General features: G+C 36.9%; 1 protein-coding gene across 1 annotated transcript in view; it reads right to left on the bottom strand.

The window, feature by feature from the left end:
* Window positions 1-21,997, bottom strand: part of LOC103462905 (protein kinase C-binding protein NELL1) — a 236,769-nt gene that overhangs the window by 129,117 nt on the left and 85,655 nt on the right. The window contains exons 9-13 of the mRNA XM_008405946.2: window positions 17,772-17,906; window positions 15,254-15,356; window positions 13,073-13,146; window positions 9,479-9,578; window positions 6,636-6,764 (exon numbers count right to left, since the gene is read on the bottom strand). Of these exons, the coding sequence (XP_008404168.1) occupies window positions 6,636-6,764; window positions 9,479-9,578; window positions 13,073-13,146; window positions 15,254-15,356; window positions 17,772-17,906 (541 nt within the window). The remainder of the gene's footprint in view (window positions 1-6,635; window positions 6,765-9,478; window positions 9,579-13,072; window positions 13,147-15,253; window positions 15,357-17,771; window positions 17,907-21,997) is intronic.

The following is a 21,997-nucleotide window of genomic DNA, read 5'->3' as shown; positions in this document are numbered from 1 at the left end:
TTATGTTTATACATTATTTGTCTTTGTCTCCTTCCCTACCCCTCCTCGTTTGTGTAGGCTAGCCTGTTTGTATAAATTCCCCTGTGTGTTCATTGTTAAGTCAGTCTTTTGGTTTGTTATCTTGAGTTATGTTGCCTCAGTTGATTTCTTTTGGGCCCATTTTGTCATATTTTTTAGATTTGTTGAAGGATATTTTTTGGAAAAAATAAATAGAAAATATATTTTTATATATGCCTTTGTCCTTTTGTTTTACTGGTCGGACCGTCACACACAACAAAGAGGAATTTTAACAAATTACCTTTCAAAATGTTGTAATTCAACCATATTTAAGGAAAATAGTGCTTAGAATTCAACGACTTACAGAAAAACAGCAAAAAAAAGTAATCAACAGTGATAACGGCAGACTTTAAAATTCAATAACAATTAACCCATGTGGCAGTAAATAGAGTCACCGTTATCTTAACAGGAGTTTGCAATAAACTCAATTTGCATTACAGTGGACCTTTGCCTATTTGCAGTTCAGTATCCTCAGAAAATTCACCTATTCATGATTTTCTGCATTCAGCTTTTCTAAGATATGTAAAAAAAACAAAATGCATCTTTTTCAGTAGAAATGCCAAAGCCACAATGCTACTTGACAAGCTATTGGATGTGGTTTATAAAGCAGACTATCCTTGAGACCCATTCATTTTTCTGCAGGTCAATTGGCTGTATTAACCCCAAGAGCGCAGAAAATGAAGAGAGCAGATGGTAGCTGTAAGGATGAGATGGTTAGTTTGAACTACTACAGCTTGGATAAAAATTAGTAGAGTATCAAGTATTTCAGCTATTAACAGTACTACAGTATAGTTTTTATTTTCCCTTTTACAGAAAACTGGTCATTTGAACTGGTTAGGTACATGTGTGAGCCACTGTCATCCACCTCTTGTGATGCTTAACTTGACTGAGATCAACAGCCAATTGATCTCAGCTTAGCCGAATGCTACAAGGGAGTCTAATTCAGCTACTACCATATATCTGTATATATTAATATGTGAAAATCCTGTGTGTATCAAAAATAACAAAATTAATTTAGCTTTATATCACAGAAATTTGCCTCTGTCACTTTAAGAAGGCCCACCTCCAGAATGCTGTTTACAACCATTCTTAGGAGGAGCACTGAATTGAAAAGTAGTTTGTATGATAAGCTCAGCARACACACAGTTCCACTAAATGTTTGGTATCTCCTGCTGAAGCTAGTCTGGAGGAGCTGTGTGACGGAGGCTCTGTGGGTGGAGACTGGAGCTCCAAGGTGGAGCTTTGAGCAAATAGACGGAGGGAGYATTGTATAAGAAAGCGCTTAGGCATCCCCGAAAGTCTGCCAAAGAAGATTCAATGGTTCCTGAAAGATTCATGGAAGAATCTAAACAACATTCCAGGTATGTTTTTGATGATGGACTAACATAGCATGATAAAAAAGCTAAAACAGTCAAAGTTGCATCATCCCCTCTTTAAAGATTCACAATGTGAGGAGAAACATTTGAGAAACATCTCAGGGCAAAATAATAATTTATCACATAGAATTATTCTTTTCTTTTAAAATTGTGATATTTCTGGAGCAAAAAATAAATAAATCTTACCTTAAATGCCAACTACTTTAAACTGAGTAAAATCTAATTATGTTTAATCAAACTAAATAGATGAACCAAAACACAGAGGAGCTTAATTGGTGGGAAATCTACCTTCATGTATAAATGAACAAGCCTGAGATTAGCTAATATAGATAATAATGCACACATAGTGACCCTTAGAGGTTCTTAACAGCAGGATAATTCTCCATAGCWACCCTTGGATGATAATTGTAATACAAATGGGCTCCAAATCTGCATATGAGAAAACACTTGACTTGAGCATCTGCATAACTGCTCTGACATTTCAATAACGTCTTAAACAACAAACAATTCCAGATTGCACAGCAGTCATATTGGCTTTAATCTGATCCATGAAAAAGCGAGGCAGAGCTCAGCCTGAGTGCTTGAGAGGCTGTAGAACACCAAGCTGCAGAGTGAGAGATCATTTGGGTTTACTCAAGACAAAAACACTCAGAGCTGGAGACGTATGAAGGGGAAAGAAAACCGTCAATGTTTTGGTGAARGTTGATTCACAAAGGCGTCCAGGCTGGGATTTCAAAACATCAGCCTCCGGGATGAAAACCACGTGGGAACAGGTTACTACYGACTCCGGAAATGGGGAATCATGCTTGTTTGTCTTTTGCTGACGCAATAYTTTCCAGAACAGCAGGACTATATCTGTCTTATTATTGTGCTTCATTTCTGAGCAATACTTCTCTACTCTGTGTGTCAACAGCACAATCCTGTTTTTTTTCTTGTTTTTTTTTTTTTTTTTTTCCTGATGCGATTAACAAGCTGACAGCAAAACAACAGCAGCAGCATTATTATAATGTCTCTGCAGAGACATTTGGGTGGATACATCAGATCTGCTGGGAGTCTAAGAATAATACTGACAGCATAAACAAGAGCTGATACAGACAGTAAGCCTGAGTGAACAAAAACCATGAGACTTTATCAATAAAACATTGGGCTCCTTAATTATAAGCTATAATACATTCTGACAGGCTGCAGATAAGGAGATATGCTGAAATAAAACAAGCAGATCCACGTTTTAATCATTTAGAACAGAGAATCAAACAAATCCAAATACCAGGTGGGTAAACACTGCTGTAGTTGTTCAGAAGAATCTGAATCACTTTTAGTTTTTTATGTGCATAAAAAATAAATTTGACTTTGGTTTCATATACTGAAATATTAAAATATATAAACTTTAGAAGAGATCAATAAATTTAAAAAGCCACCATGACTATTTTTGCATGTATAACCAATTTTTATGTTTGTATTTATTTATTTTTGCTAAAAATAGTGTGAATATGTTCATCTTGTTTTAGAGCAGTTTCACTGCATGGGGGAAGAAACTCTGGATAACTGCTGCTGCCACTAGTCTGAAGGAGCCTTGTGTGCAGRAGGGGGTTCACACCAGGTTTGTTTTTGATGATGAAATAACATCTTAACATGATATATAGTTCAAAAAAGTCAACTTTACATCATAACTCCCTTTTAAGCTTTCATACTCTGAACTGAAAAATAAATTTTACAACCTACATTCTATCTAATACATCAAACTATAAAAATGTCGGTGAATCAAAACTGAAATAAGACTTCAAAGATGTGACAGTACTTGATGTTTCACAAACGATGCTCCATTTCATCATAAGACGTACATTTTTAGATACACCGTCACATGTAGCAAGTGAAAGAGGAAGAGCAGCTTAAACTTTGTCATTAGGTGAATCTTTTTTACTGAGCATTAACACACAAATACATAAGCAGTGTTTTAATCAAATTAATTCCAGTAGTTACACATATAACACACCAACAAAAGAKAAACTTTTACCACATGGATATTTTTGGTCAGAGGCATTTTGAACCAGACTGAATCTGTCAGGTCAATATTAGAGAACAGTCCCATAAACACACCTGTAAATTTGATAGCATGTGTCCRATGGAGCAATGCAAAATTCATAATCATTCAGTGTAAACTTTTAATCAATGTAATAAATAATAATCCCAGCATGTGTTGGTCAAACGAATTTGGAAAACATTAAAGCAGAGAATCAAAGTTTGCCTCTTTGTCAGCAGTTTTGTTTTCCCTCCCATTAAGATGCACCTTCTGTTTTCTTCAATAGAAATATGTTTCCCATGCATACGTTTTGTGGAGGAGACAGATATTAAGCTAGGAATAGCAACTTGATGATTTACCAGATCCGTTTTATGTGCTCTGCTGGTCAGAGTTTGATGATGCACGRGAAMCAAATAAATGATTATCAACCTGCTTCATGTATCCAGCAATACAAGATCACAAGACTCATGCATCTACAATGTTTATGAGTTTCCAAAGCAAAGCAAAGACATAGAAGCTCAGGATCCAGCACATATCCAGAAAGATGTCAGGCCATATGCAGCAATGCAACTTTTATGGAATAAATAAACACCCTCCTTGGCGGCCAAGCAGTTGAAAAACAGATCTTCATTAGTATGTGGCTATGTTTGTATTTACACGTCTGTGCATATTCTGCCTATGCGGGCACATTCCTGCTTTCTCAGAGATTAGGCAGATGGCTTTGAATATTAAGACTGTAACCAAATTCACTGGCTGGGTGCAGAAATTAAGCCTGCATCGTATATATGCATTAGCAAACTGACCCAATATGCTGCAGACGACGTGCCTAGGAAAAGCTTGCGTTTGATTTATAAAAAAGTTCTGTTCTTTTCAGATAAAAAAGCTATGCCTCTGTTGCACTACTGCATATCTACTCTGCATTTAAATGTCGTTTTAATAACTTTTACACAAATTTAAATTTACTTCTTCCAAGGTACAAACAGTTCCTAATGTCATTCCCAACTGAGAAAGTTTAATAGAGTCAAAATTGGCAGCTTATTTGTTTTCAGTCATTATAGTATCTGATTTCAGGGTTCGTTCAGTTTGGAATAAAATATGAAGAGTTAGACAAATGATGCACTGAAAAYRATAAGACATAGATAAACAAATTACCTTCATGTGATCTGAACTTTGAGGGAAAACCAAAGAGAAAACACCTTTACAAGAAAATATCCATAAAAGCTGAAGATCTGAGCMGGAGACGTTTCTGCTGTTAAGTGACTGTGGTAACAGCTACACTGCTGTAGCACCTGTATCCATAACAGCTCATCCCCGCTATTAAATTAAAAACATAGGCAAAAATGGCACCATGAGGTGACTGAGAGCAATTATCACATTCAAACTGGGATTTGTTAACACTGCTCCAAAGCAGCTTTCTGATTACAAGTAAATAATGTCATAAGATGCATAATAAAACATTTATGAGGATGTGATGATCACATTTAATGATAGTAAAAGCAGAGCTGATCCTCCTGTTAATACATACAAGCAATTAAATTGACCTCAGCAAGAACTGCATATATCACCGACATCCCATCAGCCTTTGGGGTTTTGTTTCTAACTCAAAAACAGAGACGGTTACCTCACCATTAAGGACTTTATCGCTGTTATCACACAMMTATCCTAAGCCACTTTCACTTGCATGTGAAGGAAAAGCTCTAAAAACKATCAATATTGCAAACAGAATGGAAAAAGAGAAAGTCTGAGCTGACTGCAAAAACCAAAAACATGGATTAAGTCCATGTAGCTGAAACTGAGGCTCCCTGATTTTAAACTGTTGATCTAGCAATCAGAGTTTCTCAGCTCTCATTTTTGGCATGGGACTGATTTGGATTGGAGTCCAACTCTAGGTTAACGTCTGATGCAATTCAAAGATGTGAAGGAAGGCTACAGGGCTGATAGCTACCAGGCTCATAGAAAGCTCAGTGGATTCAGATTGTTGTGGCTGTGATCCAAAGACAATTGCACCAAGCACTGAGCAAATCCTTCAATCCACAGACTCATGCTCTGAAGCTTCTTAATCAAATAAAGCCATTGGCTTCATCACAAGTAATCTAAGCCTGCAGCTTCCATAGGCTGGGGATTTTACACAGCCAACAATCTCCACACAGGAATGATCAGACTTTCTTCCACAGAAGAAACATTTCAAATTAGCAAAAGTCAGTTTTTAAAATTCTGATTAGTTTTTTCAAAAGAGAAACTTATGCTAGAGCTAGATGTAATTGACCCAAATGTTTCAAACATATGTAAACCATGTCGACCTACTGAAAACAAATCACATAAAGTCTCTAAAAACTTTACAGGTATCCTGCTAAGTCACAGTAACCCAACTGAAGGTACGCTGCTGTGAACAAATATTTACCCCACAACACATTTCTTCTGCTTTTGCTTTTTAAAGTCAAGCAAATTTTAACATCAGGCAAAGATAAAAAGAGTAAAATCCACATGTATTTTTTAAATGATTTTGTGAACAACTGAAGAATAGAAACAATCCAAACAAACCTGCTCCTCTATTGGCAAAAACTGCCATWACATGTTTGCAGAAATTCCATCAACACTCCCAAACTTTCMATTTGATTTCTGTTGCATTGAGGTGGATTTGCTGGTTTGCTTCAATGTCCTGCTGTTTGACTCAAATCYATTATTTACATCCAGCTTTYTCTGGAATTCTGTTGGTTTTACAAGATGTAATAAGATTCACCACATWAAACTTTTCCACCTTCGTCATGTCAAYAGCTCTGTTTCCACTGACAATATAATTTCACATTTCAAAAATATAAGTATATATACTCCTGGAAAATTTYGCCACAGTTCCATTTTCTCTCCTTTTGTGACTGTTGGGTTTACATTCAATCTATAGGAAAAGTTTCATAGAACAAGAAACTCTAGCCAGGTGAATTTTTCACGGCATTAGGTTAATAATTGAGCTTTTTTTTAAAGCAGTTGTTGTTGGAAGTCATCATACTTGTACAAAACTCAGTGTGTAGATCACAGCCTCTGTATTCCTAAAGGCAAACGATGAATTAAACGYTTCCACCAACTGCTACCAATTCAGCTTTTTTTTTACTTCCAGGGCTAATATAAATTATGAGTCAACCGCGTGAGGCCCTGCACAACCTGAGCCRAGTAAAATAAAGTCGTACCTTCACAATAAGTAGAGTCCCCATGGATGGAGGCATAGCCGCTCTTGCATTCACACTCTGCTTTAGTATTCCTGTTTTTACACTCCGAGTTTTCTCCACAAATGAGTCCCTCTGCGCAGAAGTCATAACCTGAAAGAGAGAAGCAAAGGGAGTGATAAAATTTGCTCACTCGAGGCAATGAAAAGTTTTGTATAGACAGGCAAACACAAATGCGGCTCTGTGGAAAGAGACACAAACACTTTTCATCATGAATGACAGTGAGCCTTATGTATATGTCCATACAAAAGTAGTGCAATTTTAAAGGCTTTTCCCTTAGAGGAAGGATTCACAAACAGCAATAAAAGACACAACCGCACAAATTGTTGTTTGCGTGAGACTTGGTTGCTTGTCATACAAGGTGAAGATGTTGCCTGGATGTTGCTCTTTTGCTCTTAACCTGCTGTCTTCATACTTTGTCTCGCTTTTTCAGAATAAAAATTATGTCATTAGAAAATTGGCAGGACAATCAATATACCAATGATGGAAATTATGTGCAGAAATTGAATCTCAATCAGCAAAAACATCATGCCTGCAGGTAGGTAAGCCCAACCACAGAAATATGGTTACAACACAATGTTCAGCTGAGAACCGCAACACAGGAAAAGGTTTCAGCAATCAAAACATGTCGAATTATGTCATAGACTGAGTTTAATTATCGTGCATATTACTTAGGATTGAATCGCCTGCATGTAACTTTATCTGACTATCAAATTGGATTGTATTTAAAAGTAATTGATTTATTTAAAATAAACTCAATCTTAGATTGGATCTGAAATGAATATTTTATTTTATTTTTAATACCTTGTCTAATTGTGTAGTCTTTTCTGTCAAAACTTCCTTTTTGTTGACTAAACTATAAAAAAGCATAAATGTGAACAGCTGACTTGGGGATTTAATCAGGATACATTTCAGTTCATGTGAGCAAAGAAAAGCGGGAGAGAATAAAATGGTTAACAGAATTGGAATTCCAAGTGCCACAAAGATTTTTCCTCAAGGACAATTTGACTTGATACGTACAAGGTCATAATGTTATGGCAAATGTGCTGCCCGTTTTTTTTTTTCTTTTTTTGATCTGCACCTCTGCAGACATAGAGCGGGCCCATGCACAAGTGTAATGAAACAGATAGATGGACCGAAAATTAGTCTGACAGATGAGGACGGTGGCAGACAGACAGAGAGATGATTGTGTCTCACTGTGTAGATGTATCTCATCCTGTTCTGTAATGAGTGACAGACAGGCTGTGCATAAAAGCCCTAAGAGACAGAGCAGCCAAAGAGCCTGAGAAAGAGCTTCAACTATATTACTATAACCTCATAATTCCATCTCTAAAATGGTGCACAAAAGGAAAAGAATTGCTTATGGAAGTGTGTACCCATCTTTATGTTGGCCTAAAAAGTTGTGTTTGTGTGGACAGAAGTCCCTCATGATGGTTCTCTACTGCAGTGAGATAATGAAGTACGAGGACTGCGACAAACGTTGAATTGCTAATCTGACAGAGCCTGTGTGACCATGGATGTCTCTTCAATAAACCAGGAAGGGAAACATGGATTTCAGAGAAACTGTGAAGTAGATACTACACTGAAAAACACAAAATCGTATCCGGTATTCTTGTCTAGTTTTTTAGTGCAGACATCTTAGTGCACTTGAAATAGGAAAAACAAACATGCAAGAAATGTTTCAGCAAGATATAAGAGATAGTTTTATGTCAATGATTTGTTAAAAAGTACCCACTGGCAGATTATTTCACTTAGGGTTAGGGTTAGGGTCTTAGGGTTAGGGTTAGGGTTAGGGAAAAATGTCTTGTTATAAGTAAAATAATCTAATAATAATAGTTTTTCATGAATTTTAAGAAATTACTGACTTAAAACAAGTTCTGATATCAAGCTGAAAAGTCACTAATTTCTCTTAATTCAACTGTACCAAAATATTTCCACTAGGATTCTAGATCAAAATTACTTTGTAAGATTTTGTGTTTTTGATTTGGAAATAATGTCCTACATTCTGCTTCATTTACTGTGGATAAACACAAGTAGGGCGGGAAATGAAGGAGTTCTAGGAAGGCAACATTTAATAGCATATAAACCCTCCTACCGCATGCACTCAATCTCCTGCTGATAGATCCTTTATTCAACCCATTCCTTCTCACAGCCATCCATTCTTCTGCCAACACATTTCCTTTGATTCTTAAGTTTTTCTCACCACCTTTAATTTTCTAATCATCCTCATTTATTTTCTTTAACATTTTCCTTGTTTTTAAGCATATTTTCCTTTCATTCACTATAAATATTTGTTCATCTTTCTTTCTCTTATGCATGCTTCCTCTCCCTTTCTCAAAATTTGGTGTATGTGAGGCATATTGCCAATCTTACCAAAAACAAGAGCACAATTTTCTTCCAGCCAAACTTGCCCTGTGTTTTCTTTTTTTCCCCGTAATGGTGCCTAATGGTATCATAACTGCCAGCTGCATACAGTTTGTTTATTCAATGTATTTACTGACAGACTGGTGCCTATTTACCTTGTAGAAGTTCCCTGCCAAAGCAGCAGGACCCGGGCAAATTGGCATAGCAGGTGCTCTGCAAACGACAGCCCAATCTGCTCTGATAGCTTTCTTAGCCAAAAAAGAAACAAAAACAAAATACATTCACAGGAACGGAAAGGTAGAGAAATGATGCGAGAGTCCAGCTTAATCAACATGAAGAGAGGGTTGTTTTCACTACTCTTTGCGGCGAACACTGGTGCACACAGATCCAAAGAGAGGGCGAGTGGTGGATGGCGGAAGGATTGTGGTAAATGGAAGCCATACCTCTGCAAACATTGCAGCATCTGCCCTCTGGTAGGATCTGCTCACCGGCGGTGCAGTTAATCTCCGGACATGTTTCTGTAACTTTCACCATCAAGCCGTTCTGCAAGGACAAAATACAGGCGGGAGATTATACTTTGTAATGCTGGGGTCAAAAACATGAAGGTCTAAGCTGTAAGGGTAACTTATTTCAAACAGGAAAAAAATGGAGTCTTATAATTTAATCTTTTACAGGGTGGAAACTTGCAACCCATAAGTCATATAATCACTTCAAACATTTTGTCTTAAGCCTCTGAAATAAGTGTAAATATGATAATTATTCCCTTTTCTTGTATGTTCATTAATATTTTGTAGGTTGTGTCTTAAGAGAWTTCACATAAAGATTTCAGTAGGCGTTGCGTTGAGACTCAAGGATAAAACATGTTTTCTTTAACTTCTGAAGATAAAAAGCACATTTATTTTTACAATTTTGAATGGTTTAACAATTGGAATAACTTGTATTATTTTCTACAAAACATATATTATTTTAGAAGTATAATACTTAGAAATTTACAATCACCAACACAGCCATCATTTTCTGTTCATAATTTGTCGTGGTCATGTGATCATTTTAGTCACTATTCCATTTTAAAAAGGGATCAGGCTACTTTGTCAATATTTCTGAACCTACAACTAATCAAGCATTGCTCTTTTTGCATTATTAGTTATTGGTTTAGTTTCAACAACAGTCCTCTTGCGGGTGATCAAATGTTGGTTCTTGTGTCAATTCAATCCATCACTGATGGCAACTTATTGGAATCCATATGCATTTTACACCATTTGTTGTCCCATAATTGTTTTACATGAAGAGATTTTATGAAAAACTATTCACTTCATGAATAACTTTTGATCATAAAAAGCTTAACTTTGAATAAAATTAAACAAATTCAAGAACTGAACTTAGGTCCTGCTTTGCTTTATTATGTTGGTCTATATCAGGGGTCCCCAAACTACGGCCCGCGGGCCGGATCCGACCTGCCTCCACAGTTGGTCCGGCCCCCTGAACAATACCAGAGAGCATTCAGATTTGTTTTCATATATTGTATTTTCTGGTTTATATGTGGATTTTTCTTCAACCACCAGGGGGCTCTTTAGCAGGAAGAGTGTCCTGTAAACTGTGGGTGTTTTGTTTTGCATGGCGCATTGCTGCCATCTGTTGGACTTTTATGGAACTGCTTGACTTTTATGTTATTTAATCAGTACGGTTGTTTGCTAGCGGTAGAGCAGATGAACACGTGTTTGTTATGAACGCCGCATTCCAGGTCAAATTCTTCAAAGAAATACCTGTAAGTAGCAGCTTATACTTCAAAACGAGCCTTTGTGTTAACATATGAGGAATTCATATGTTAAAGTTAGTTTATGTTACTTTCCCTCAATGGAATATATACTTGTCAGTCCCAGTGACTGTTTCACTAACGGTTTTTGCCCATGTGCTTTCTGGGTAAAAATCAATCGAGTAACGTGCGCTGCCCCCTCCCCGGTCAACAATTTCCGGCAGTGCAGGTGATAAACGTGCAACACTTTTTCTGTTACAAAATGACTCCGGCCCCCCACCAGAGAAGGGAAAAGTTATGTGGCCCTCACAGGAAAAAGTTTGGGGACCACTGGTCTATATCATAAAATCTCAATGAATACATTTGAAATGTTTGGTTGTAATATGTGAAAAACATTCAAGGGGTGTATGGATGCATTTCAACATTAATGTGAACATTATGGTTTTAACAGTTTAGAAAACTTTACTGTCAAGGAGAAAATGTGACAAAACGAGGATATTTCAGGACACTCCTTCAGGACGTTAACACAAAAAAGAAAGAAATGTGAAGTCTGACTATATTGGTCACAAATGGAAAATGGCTATCAATACTGAAACTGTTAAGGCAGAGATGAACTTGCAACCAAAGCAAGGACACAAAAATAAATAAAAATGGCCTGTATGGGTTTTTAAACAACGGTGCACTGACTGCAGCAGCCTGGCTGGTATGTAAGCATGTTGGGAGTCCTCAGTGATTTCTCAAGGTCTTTCGCCCAAAATCAATATATTACTTTTGTCCTTCACAGCTCCCTTTCATGGTGTATCTTTCATAACTAAAATAAACCACTTTAGAGCATCAATTCTAAAGCAAGCAATCCACTCATTTGATTTTTGTTATTAAATTATATGTTAATCCTACAGGTACTTTCTTTTGAAAGTTAACCAATTAAAACTGCATATTTATTTTTTCTTTACTGCCAAAGGCTCTAAGGATTGGCTTTAATTTAATTCTGTGTTAACTCTTGCTAACACTGTTAACAAGGCTCACTCTAATGAAATTTAAGTAGTAGCATAAATCTAATTCAAATCGAGATGCACCAAACTGCTGAGGTTTCCAGTACATAAGCTTTTTAAAAATATTAAATCCTGTTTGTGGGTTTTTGTAATTACAGAGTTAGTATTTTTGCCCAAGGCATACATTTAATTTAAGTTATTTCACAACCTAAAATTTGAAATTGGCAACTGAAGCTCAGGATACATTGCAGAGTCTTTGCTTTGATGAATAAGATCAATATTCCAATAAAACATTAGCTGCATTGATAAATGTGAACTTCCTCTTATTTTCAAACCTTAACTCCATTTATCAGGGCATAATTCACAAACTCTTATCTGATTTTTACTGAACTCAGTGTAGTGCACTATAGCACCTAACATGTTAGTTGACAGTTGAAAATGATCATTGATCACGAAGGAAAATTGGGCTTTTCCAGTTTTCTGAGCAGTTGATTGGCCTGAAACTTGAACTGTGAATTTTGACAAAATATCAGATTCAATTCCAACCATACAGTAATTAAAGGATAACTTCATTATCACTTGTATCTGAGATTTGGACAACAACCACAATTTGCAACGTGACTCAAAAACCGTAATCAGGTTCACACAGCTCAGGTCACCTGCCCTTAATGTACTGGATATTATGGTCCAAAACCGAAACCCTGACAAAGAAAAGCAACTCTTTCTTCAAATCAAACAATACAAATTGGTCTTTCATATCCATTTTTAAGAGTAAAATTTCCTGAAAGCTTGAGATGAAGCCTTAGAATAAAGTATGGTGACATTTGTGGCTGTCAGAGGATTAATGAAGCGTCCAATAACCGTCTATGTGCTTATTTATAAGCCGTTACATTAATAAAATGGTAATTTCCTCCATAGAATGCTATCTTTAAAGATAAAGGCTTTCTCGCTGAGGAAAACTCACATTTATTCTGTGCTGATCTGGAAAAATGACTCCCATTATAAACCTCGCAGTGATGGAGTTTCAATCAGGCTCAGGCCTTTGTTTAGCTGGCTTCATGAGTTATTCTAATTACCTGGCTATCTCACCATTAGAGTAAAAATAGGCAGATTGAACAGATTGTAGGAGGGTGGGAAAACTAAGACAGCCTGATGGCTAATTGAATTACACACCAAGTGGTCCACTGCATGCAATCATTGCACATTTTCTCTGAAAAGATGTGCCTGGTGACATTATTGTAGATAAGATGATAAATGCTAGAGAAAGGATAAGCATATAAAAAAAATGATACCTTGCATTCCCTGCAAGTCCTGGAAAGAAATCGTTGACCCTCCGAAAACGTCTGTCCCATGTAGGTACACTTAGCTGCAGATGATAGAAAATTATTAGATTAAAATGCTATATTGTTTTCTTCAAGATAAATAAAGTAGCTGCAAGAAATTAAAACATTTTGGCTATTTGGCTAACCAAGTAAAAGCAATAAAAGAAAAGAAAGTTTCAAGTGTAAAGGTTTGCATTTTAAATGTAGCTGCAACATTTTTTTTCCTTGCTGATGAGCTTAAGTGGAGGCGAAGCGAAACAGCACATTAGGAACACAATGGATGAAGGTCTTATAGCATATCCCTCTGGTGATAAATCAGAAATAGTAAGTGAGCCACATGATGCGAAGTCCTGCTTTCCTCCTCTCCAGGGTGCTGGACCACAGCATGCTCTGTCACAGCTCAGGAGCACAGCTTCCGCGTTCTTCTGTGCCAGAGCTCTGATGTTCGCAGAGGAGCAAGAGGAGGAAGGAGGAGTGAGCGGAGGGACAGAGGGAGGCGAAGGAGGGCTGAAATTATTCAGGCGCTCTTATACTTCAGGGATTTCTTTCTTTTTTTATGCAGTGTATTAAGAAAGGCACAGCTGCCTGTGTGTCTGGGAGTCCATGCTAGAAATCTGTGTGCTTAAACCTTTGAAATATTGCTTATATTCATATTCTGGTGTATGAAGACAGCAGTGATCTTTGCTACTTTGCCTTCATGCTGATAGAACAACACTAGTTATGCTAGTTGTTAATCTAATTGAAACTCCTTTGAAAATATACATTAGAGTGTCTAATTTCTCCATGCATTTGGCCTTTAAGCCACAAAATGCAGTAATTAGAAATAACACAATGACCTCATGCCTAATTGTGCGTGGTCCCAGTAGAGGAATGGGCTACGGTCGTCATGGTACATGTGCTGTACTAGCTGCACCAATGTTAGCTGCAGATCGTTTTAGGCTTGTGAGTGGTGAAGTGGATCAGACCTGTTTGTGCAGCACAGACACTCAATTCAATTGAGATCTTGGGGAATTTGGAGGTCAAGTCAACACCTCCAGCTTGTTGTGCTTCTCAAGACATTCCTGAACCATGTTTGCTTTATGGCAGGGTGAATAGTTCTGCAAAGAAGCTAAAAGAACCTTGATTGTTCTGCTCTGTACTACTGTGTCAACCAGTCAACAACTTGATCAGTTTTGATTGATCAAGTTGTCGAGCCATCTTTATGCGGCCCTTGACACATATTATCCATTTTTCCTGCTTTTGACACATCAACGTGCCATGCTGAGTTTTTTGACATCACCTGTCTTTAGTCATAATGTTATGCCTCAGAATAGTCATTGTCATTCTAACAACGAAACATTCTGCAAATAAACTTGTGTGAAATTCACCAGATAAAAAAAATGTCCAACTTAAAAACATACGATGAAAAATGACTTTTATTGCACTTTGAAAAAAACTTAAAACTGTACTAGATTTTATATAAATAACTTTAAAATAGACCATGTCAAATTGAACACAACATTCAGACTGGTGATGACTAATAGGTAAAAACTGTCTGTCTGTTAGTTCTAGTCTTTATAGATCTTCATAGATTTGTGGGAAATAAAGAAGAAGAAACAGAACAGTGATCCAAAAGGTTCACAAATCTGATATATTGTCTATGAAATATATACATTTAGTTTGAAGTACTAACATGCAGCAACCTTTATACTTTAAGATGAACAGTAAAGAGCAACACCAACACCACTCTGCTACTGATAAGAAAATATTTTTTGAACTGGATATCTAAACTACAATTTGAAACTGTGATAAGAATAACTTTGAAACACACAAATTCAAGAAAGCCCTTAAGAAATGTTATTGTGACTTTTTGTCAGGTCTAATTAACAAACCAGTGAGGTGCTACAATCTGACGCTCTGCTAAAATACCCAACAATTATTTCTGATTTATTAAATTAAACAAATTCTGGTGCTTTTAATTACAGCCCAATGTTCATTTCAGGGGGGGTCACATGCGATTCTTTTTTAGATACTGTGAAAGCAGGTTATTAAATGCTTGACCAGAGGCCATCTGCACACTGTGAAACATCATTTTGCAAAGTAACTACACAGATCTGTGATGGATATGCCCACATCTGTCTTTCTGCATGCGGTGTATGAGCCAATACTTACGTCGGCACGTTTTACAGCAAGTCCCATCAACATGTACAGGCAACATGTCGTCTGAGCAATTTGCTGGAGGACAGAAGATCCTGCGACACTCCACCACACCGTTCTTTTGGATCATTATGAAAGAAAAAATAAACAATAAAAAAACATTTAACTTTACATAAATTGGTTATGAATCAGAAGGAAAAATTCTGGTCTGGACATTCTTGGATTTTTCTTTTAGATTCTCCACAGATTTGCAGCTGGATTCAAGGTCATGTAACAGCTTTAAATGCATTATTTATTTGCATTTTTAAAGACGTATGTCCTCTCCCAACAACCCTTTGTCATTCAAAACTCCATGTTATATATATATTTTTTTAACTATGTGGTCATTTGCTTTGCTAGTGCTGCTCAGAAACCTTCCATTAATGCATGATCTGACAGGAACTGGAAAAAACACTCCATCAAAAATAACGCCTTCTCCTTTGCATTTATTCACAGAAAACATCCCTCTGTCTTTTTTTCAAACATTGCTTTCAGAACCAGCTAAGGCAAAAATGTGTCTCGGTATTTCTTTTTTGGATGTTATTGAAAAAGTTGGTATTAGACACAAAATGTCAGCGTTGCACTTATAATGCCTAAGGCAAGTCTAAAACATATTTGTATAGAGCTATATTGAGCAAGTAGCACTCGCAGTAGTTCCACTGCCTCTGTTGCAGCTATCAGTGCTACTGAAGTCTGTTCTATACCTCCTGATTACTGCTGATGTGTGGGTTTTTTTCTGATTTCACCCCTCATCTTATATTCTTTGCCTGCATTCTGAAGTCACTGGTATTTTTTGAGGCAATTTGCTTGGTGGAGGGAACCAGGGGTGCCAGATAGAAACATTTTTGTTTAAAACTGACAAAGTTCTGCTTTTCACACTTCTTCTTATCAAGTTATTCTTGAAGTTCAGCGAACTGGGAACCACAAGTTGAGTAAGTTCTGTGAATAAAGCAACTCTTGTTGATGATGTGTTAAATGCTTTCATGCAAAGTGTCTTCCAGTTCGATCTACAGCCTCCACTGTTTTAAACTAAAACCCGTCACATTTCAGAATAAAAGAAACCACATTAATCACTGAGACTGCACCATTCTTGAGTAGCCTGTTGATGTGAGGTAGTTATTCAAACCCTTAAGGACTGCATTAATTTCTGAGCCTGATATCTCTCTCTGCAAGAGCCTCTTCATTTCATGAGTCATCAGAAATGATTCTCCTAGGACGCTGCGGTTATCAGTTAATGGCATGTCCAGGGGAGGAAACCAGACTGACTAAACTCTTTACTGTGCTTGATGTGCTTTGATGCAGCAACTCTAAATCCTCAGGACCAAGAATGCCCTGATTAAACACACTGCAGGTCTAGCCCCTATGTTTGAATGCAGACAGCCAGGTAAGGAAGCCTATTAGAGGATGTTTGCCGTTTAGTGAGAAGAAGGAAAAAGAAAATGCTAAGAAAACTTGGGGTTGCAATGACTTGCAATCTATTGTTGTGAGCTGCTACAAGATTATCTGCCATCTATATGTGATACTGCATTGAAACGGCTCCAGGTCATGCTATCATATATATGGTTATTTATTTTTTATTCACTTTCTGCTGATGGCTTTGCATTCCTCTGAAATCCTGTAAAAGCTTTAAAAAAAATGATGTACTGCTAAGATAAAAAAAAAAGAAGTATTGTGGATCAAACTCCTGAACATTACCTGCAGCAATCTTTACTGACAATAACTGGAGTCTTCACTAGAGACGCACCGATCAGGCGTTTCCACGGCAATAATGATTCCTGGTTTTCTATGGAATGTTTTTTTTTTTTTTTAGCCAACTGTAATTTTTCAACAATTACCTTAATACAAGAAGACATTAAGCATGGTGGAGATTTTTTAGTGACGATGCAGGTTTATGATGTTTTAAAATTATACTTTCAATGACTGAGGGGCAGCATCATGTAACATTGACTGTTTTTTTTTAGCTTTACATGATCTTATGGTGTTATTCTCTCATCAAAAACATACCTACAGTGTTGCTTTGATTCTTTCATGCAGAGAAATCCTTTAGTCTCCATGGCAACCATTCAGCTGTGCAAAACGCCTGGTTGAACCTAGCTCCTCCTCGGAGCTGCAGTTTCCAAGCTTCCACCTTACATAGCCCCCCCCCCTGTCGCTGCCCCACTCTGCTCCTTCAGACTAGCCAGCAACAATTAGCAAACACCTGGTGTAACTGAGCATCTGCTTAGCTCGTTATACAAGCTATTTCTTATTGCAACATTAGTAAAATGGAGAAGTGATGTTGTGAAGTCGGAGTTTTTAAAGAGACGGAGGCCAAATTTCAAGTCAAATTTCTTTTAAGTCATATTTGATATGTATAGCATTATTACATCAACTGAAGGCTGCCCCTTTGAAGCATACTGCAGTTTTTACTGTATATTGGGCAGTAGTAACACTTTGTCTAGTAACACTTTTTGAATGAACATGTTTCTCGGCTTTCTGACAGGGTAACACTTACCTTACAAGCACAGTTCCTGCAGTTTTCCGGCTCCACCCACAGCTCTTTGTCTCGGTACAGCAGGCCGTTGGCGCTGCAGGTCCTCTCGCAGTGACAGCCCTCCAGTTGGGTCAGTCTAGACTCTGCATAGTTCAGCTGCACACACAATCAAAAAAGCCATTTTAAAATCTGAAAACAATCGTTGCCTGTCACCCGTCTCCCCCGCCCGTTCCTCATCCTCTGGTCAAGTTTCACGGAGAGCTTCTCCACCAAGAGTCACTCTTTTAAAGGGCAAATAAAATAAAAGGGGATCATCATTCAGCTCCCGCTCCTCACCTCAGGCAATGATCTGCTGAGATATGACGGAGAGGAATGACAGCTCCCACTCTGCCCTTCTCCTATTTCTGCACCCTCATCAATTTATTTTTCTTCAATTTATTTCATACTCACTCTCCACTGTTGTCTCTCAGCAAACTAACTCAGAAATGTGGCAAAGCAGCGCCACTTGGACAGGGGCTGAAGGCGAGCTGCGTTTTAAAGCCATAGTTAAAAATGTATCCACATTCCAGCCAAAATTATGAAGCCAGAAATATGTTAGCATAGCTGATTGATGTTTAAGAAAACATTTGGAGCTGTGAATAATTCTGTGAATAAGGAATGTGTCAATTATTTCCTAATCAAACAGCAAATTAACTTGAATAACGTGATAACTGCCACACTGTGACACAATTTGTTTTTACAGTGATATTAATTATAGTTAACAGATGAGGTAGATGTAACGCTAAGTAGGAATACGAGTTAAAATACGACATCTAAAAGTGTTAAGTTTTACTTGTTTCTTACATAACTCAAAATCTATCTTTTAAATTAATAACCCATTTGTATAATAAATAAGGAACTGTTGCAGAGCTATAGTTGATGGTGTAGAACTGTTGTTACTAAAAAATGCTTTAAAAACAAGTCTGTTCTAATAAGTTCCTAAAACTTCCTCGATTTCTTCACTAAAGTTTTCACGCAGATGCTCATCAACTTAGGAAAATGTTGAAAATCAATCACAAAGGATGACGGCTATATTAATCAACTGATTAGGAGAATCTTCAAATGGAGGAAAAAATCTTTTGTCACCACCTCTACATGTGACTGACCAACAGAGGTCTTTGTAAGTTACTTTACAAAATGAATGAAGGGGATGTTTAACCCAAAATGGCACAAGACAAAGACACAGAATATGTTCAATTTGGAGCTCAAATGAATATAAAGAGTATATATTGTAACTAAAAGTGCTTTGCCCTGATCACTTCCCTGTTCACTACTAGTCTTAGAATGCAAAAGTGTTTGGTTCTTGTCAGTCATTGTTCTGTTGATGAACCTCTGGGTATCAAACAGATCAGACCTACTGATCTGTTTGTTTGTGTGAAACTAGGTGAATGAGGCTCCAGTGTGAACTGCTTCATATTGTTAATATGATTAGAAAAGCACTAGAAAAAGTGTCCATTTACAACTCCAACATCCTGTACAATCATTTTATACAGGATATTAAACTGTCCAGATAAAATATCTGAACTGGCACAAAATGTAATATTTTGGTTCGTCTGATTTGTATATTTTTATACAAATGAAACCTGATTTTGTGATTAACACTTACTACATTAAGTGTTTACTCAATTAAACATTTCATGCATTTAAATATATGCACTTGCATGGTTTATGGCCCCAGACTGGCTGGTCAGAGTATATCAAAGTTTCAACAGCAGCAAAAGACCACAACGTGGTTCAGTCATGTTAGCTAAAAACAAGAAAACAGAGGCTACAATTTGAGCAATCTTTTACAATTTAGACATTCGTAAACTGAAAAAATGACTTATCTGATTAGTTTTAACTTCAGCTGCAACATATAGATGATTCAGCCAGAGCTAGTCATAAACGGATTAAAATCAAACATTCTGTCTTGCATCAGGGATTCAGGCTGACTGTGTTTTCTTGGGCCTGTAGTAACAAATGATTATTGCTTAAATGCTACAATCAGCATGCATTCTGTTGCTGACCATGTCTTCCCTTTATGACAACAGTGTGCCAAACCTCTTCTGGCTATTTGCAGCAGAAAAATGCACCACGTGACAAAGATGAAACAATCACACCGTCTTCCACAATTACCAGAACTCAATCTAACAGAGGACCTTTAGAATATGGAGGAAAGAGCAGAAACTTTCAGCCGATAGCTTTTTTTTTGCCGTCAGCTTTTTAAGCTGGTGCACATAACAGATACACAGAAAGGTGATGTTGTGCAATTATTTACCTGAGCCAGTTTATCCTTCTATGCAGATATGCAGAGGTTCAACAGAAATATTTGCACACCAGTTGTTGAACTGAAGAATTGCTGAATTAGAATCAAGTTAACATTTTGAACCTTTATTCACCTGAAATGTTTTGTGTGGGTTTGAAAGGAGTTCCTCCGAGGTGAGCTGTGAAGAGCTTTAAAGCTTCTCCGTAAACGGAATGTGGGAAATTATTTCAGCTTTTGTAAAGTGCAGACTTTATGATGTGGTTTAGGTCATTTCTAACCAGAAATGCGGCGCATAGTAAAAGGTTTAGAAGCACAAGTAGTATATAAATAACTGGCTATGTAGAAGGTGAAGCGATTTTTAAAGTCCCATTGATGTTACCAGGCAGGTCAATCTCAAAAATTATAGGTTCACTCGAGAGGAACTGGTTACACCCCCACCCCCTCTCCTCGGCGACTCGGTCAGGCCTCAGCTTCAAAAGTAGAGGAGTCGGTGCGATTGAAGCTTCTAAGGAAAAATAAAAAACACTAGATGTCACTGAGGCATTTTGCGCTGTTTAAAGGGGTCCCTGGTGAAGAGCTGTGAGAGTTGTGAGTGGTGGAGATGCGTCTCAACAGACCTCTAAACAAAACGTTTGAAATGTAGTTTCAAAGGCTTGGGGTCTGCCTGGAGGCACCGCCGAGGAATACCTCTCCTGTACAACCTGAGCATCAAATGGCACCATGATGCGGCACGAAGGACTCAGGGGCTAATAGGCTTGTAGCTTCTATTGTCAATACACAAGACAAGAAGACATGTGGAAGAATAAAACGTTAAAATATCTTTATAAGAGAAGAGAAGTGGAAAAATGCTAAAGAAATACTTATTGTATTTATTTTTTTTGTTTGTAATTTTTGCTCCTAAAATTCTAGGAGCCACTGAGATCTGCAGCAATTCGATGCATTTTATTTAAAACTAAGATAATTAAGGATGCCATATGTTAGATTGTCCAACAGTTTCAAGAATRATAATTTTGCATCATTTATTTTAATTCTGAGAATACTTCAAAGTGTTGGTGAAAATAATCACACACTTTCATCTTGGCAGAAACACTTTGATTAGCAAATTTGTACATCAGTTACTTGGAGGGCAAACATATTTTTCACTTTTCTCAAATTTGAAGTGGCATATTTTGAGTTAATGTGAAATAGATTTATAGATTTATGTGTAATCTATATTTCTTCAAATTTCCAGTTTATGTAGTTTATCTAATTATCTTCCTCCTTGTTCCAGGTCGTCCAGACATTACAGTTCATCATTATGTCAATGACAAATTTAATTATACAGCACTTTAAAAAGTCCTCTCTTCCAAACTTTTTTGCAGTTAAATTACTGCTAAAATATTTAAAAATATGTATAAATATTTATAAAATCTAATTCAATATCCTGCATTTTTAAAAAAAAGAAAAAAAGAAAGAACACATTATGAATAGTATTAAATATTGAGCTAAAAAGCATATCTGTGTTTCAGTTATATGTAATGTCATAATCAATATGCAACTCCGAATAAAGGATCCATGTCCTCAGATTACACCTCTGCAGATCGTCTCTTCTCAGCAGTTCAGAAGTCGAGTTAAGTTGAAAACGCCAAAAATGATCCAACAATATTTCATTTAATGCTTTTAAGCTGTAAAATAAGTGTTTCCTCTGAAAATCTTTCCCTTTTCAGGATGTTTAAAGGAGCTACCAAAGTAGCCAGTGCCAGCTCTAATCACAAGCAAACTAAGCACCTGTTGAGACAAATTCGGTCTAACCATTGACAATTGTCAACATTTTGACAATTTATTTGGAATTGTTGAAAAAAAATCACTTTTGACAGTAAAATACTTTACAGAAGTATCTGTCTTTGCTGCTCCACTCATCTGTAATTAACATCTGAGCTTTAGAAACATAAGATCTCTCTAAAAGTACAACAAAAAAACTATA

This window comes from Poecilia reticulata, linkage group LG3 (genome assembly GCF_000633615.1).
Source record: "Poecilia reticulata strain Guanapo linkage group LG3, Guppy_female_1.0+MT, whole genome shotgun sequence".
Taxonomy (NCBI): Eukaryota; Metazoa; Chordata; class Actinopteri; order Cyprinodontiformes; family Poeciliidae; genus Poecilia; species Poecilia reticulata.
Note: the sequence above shows the minus strand (reverse complement) of the source record. Positions and strands in the feature narration are given on the sequence as shown.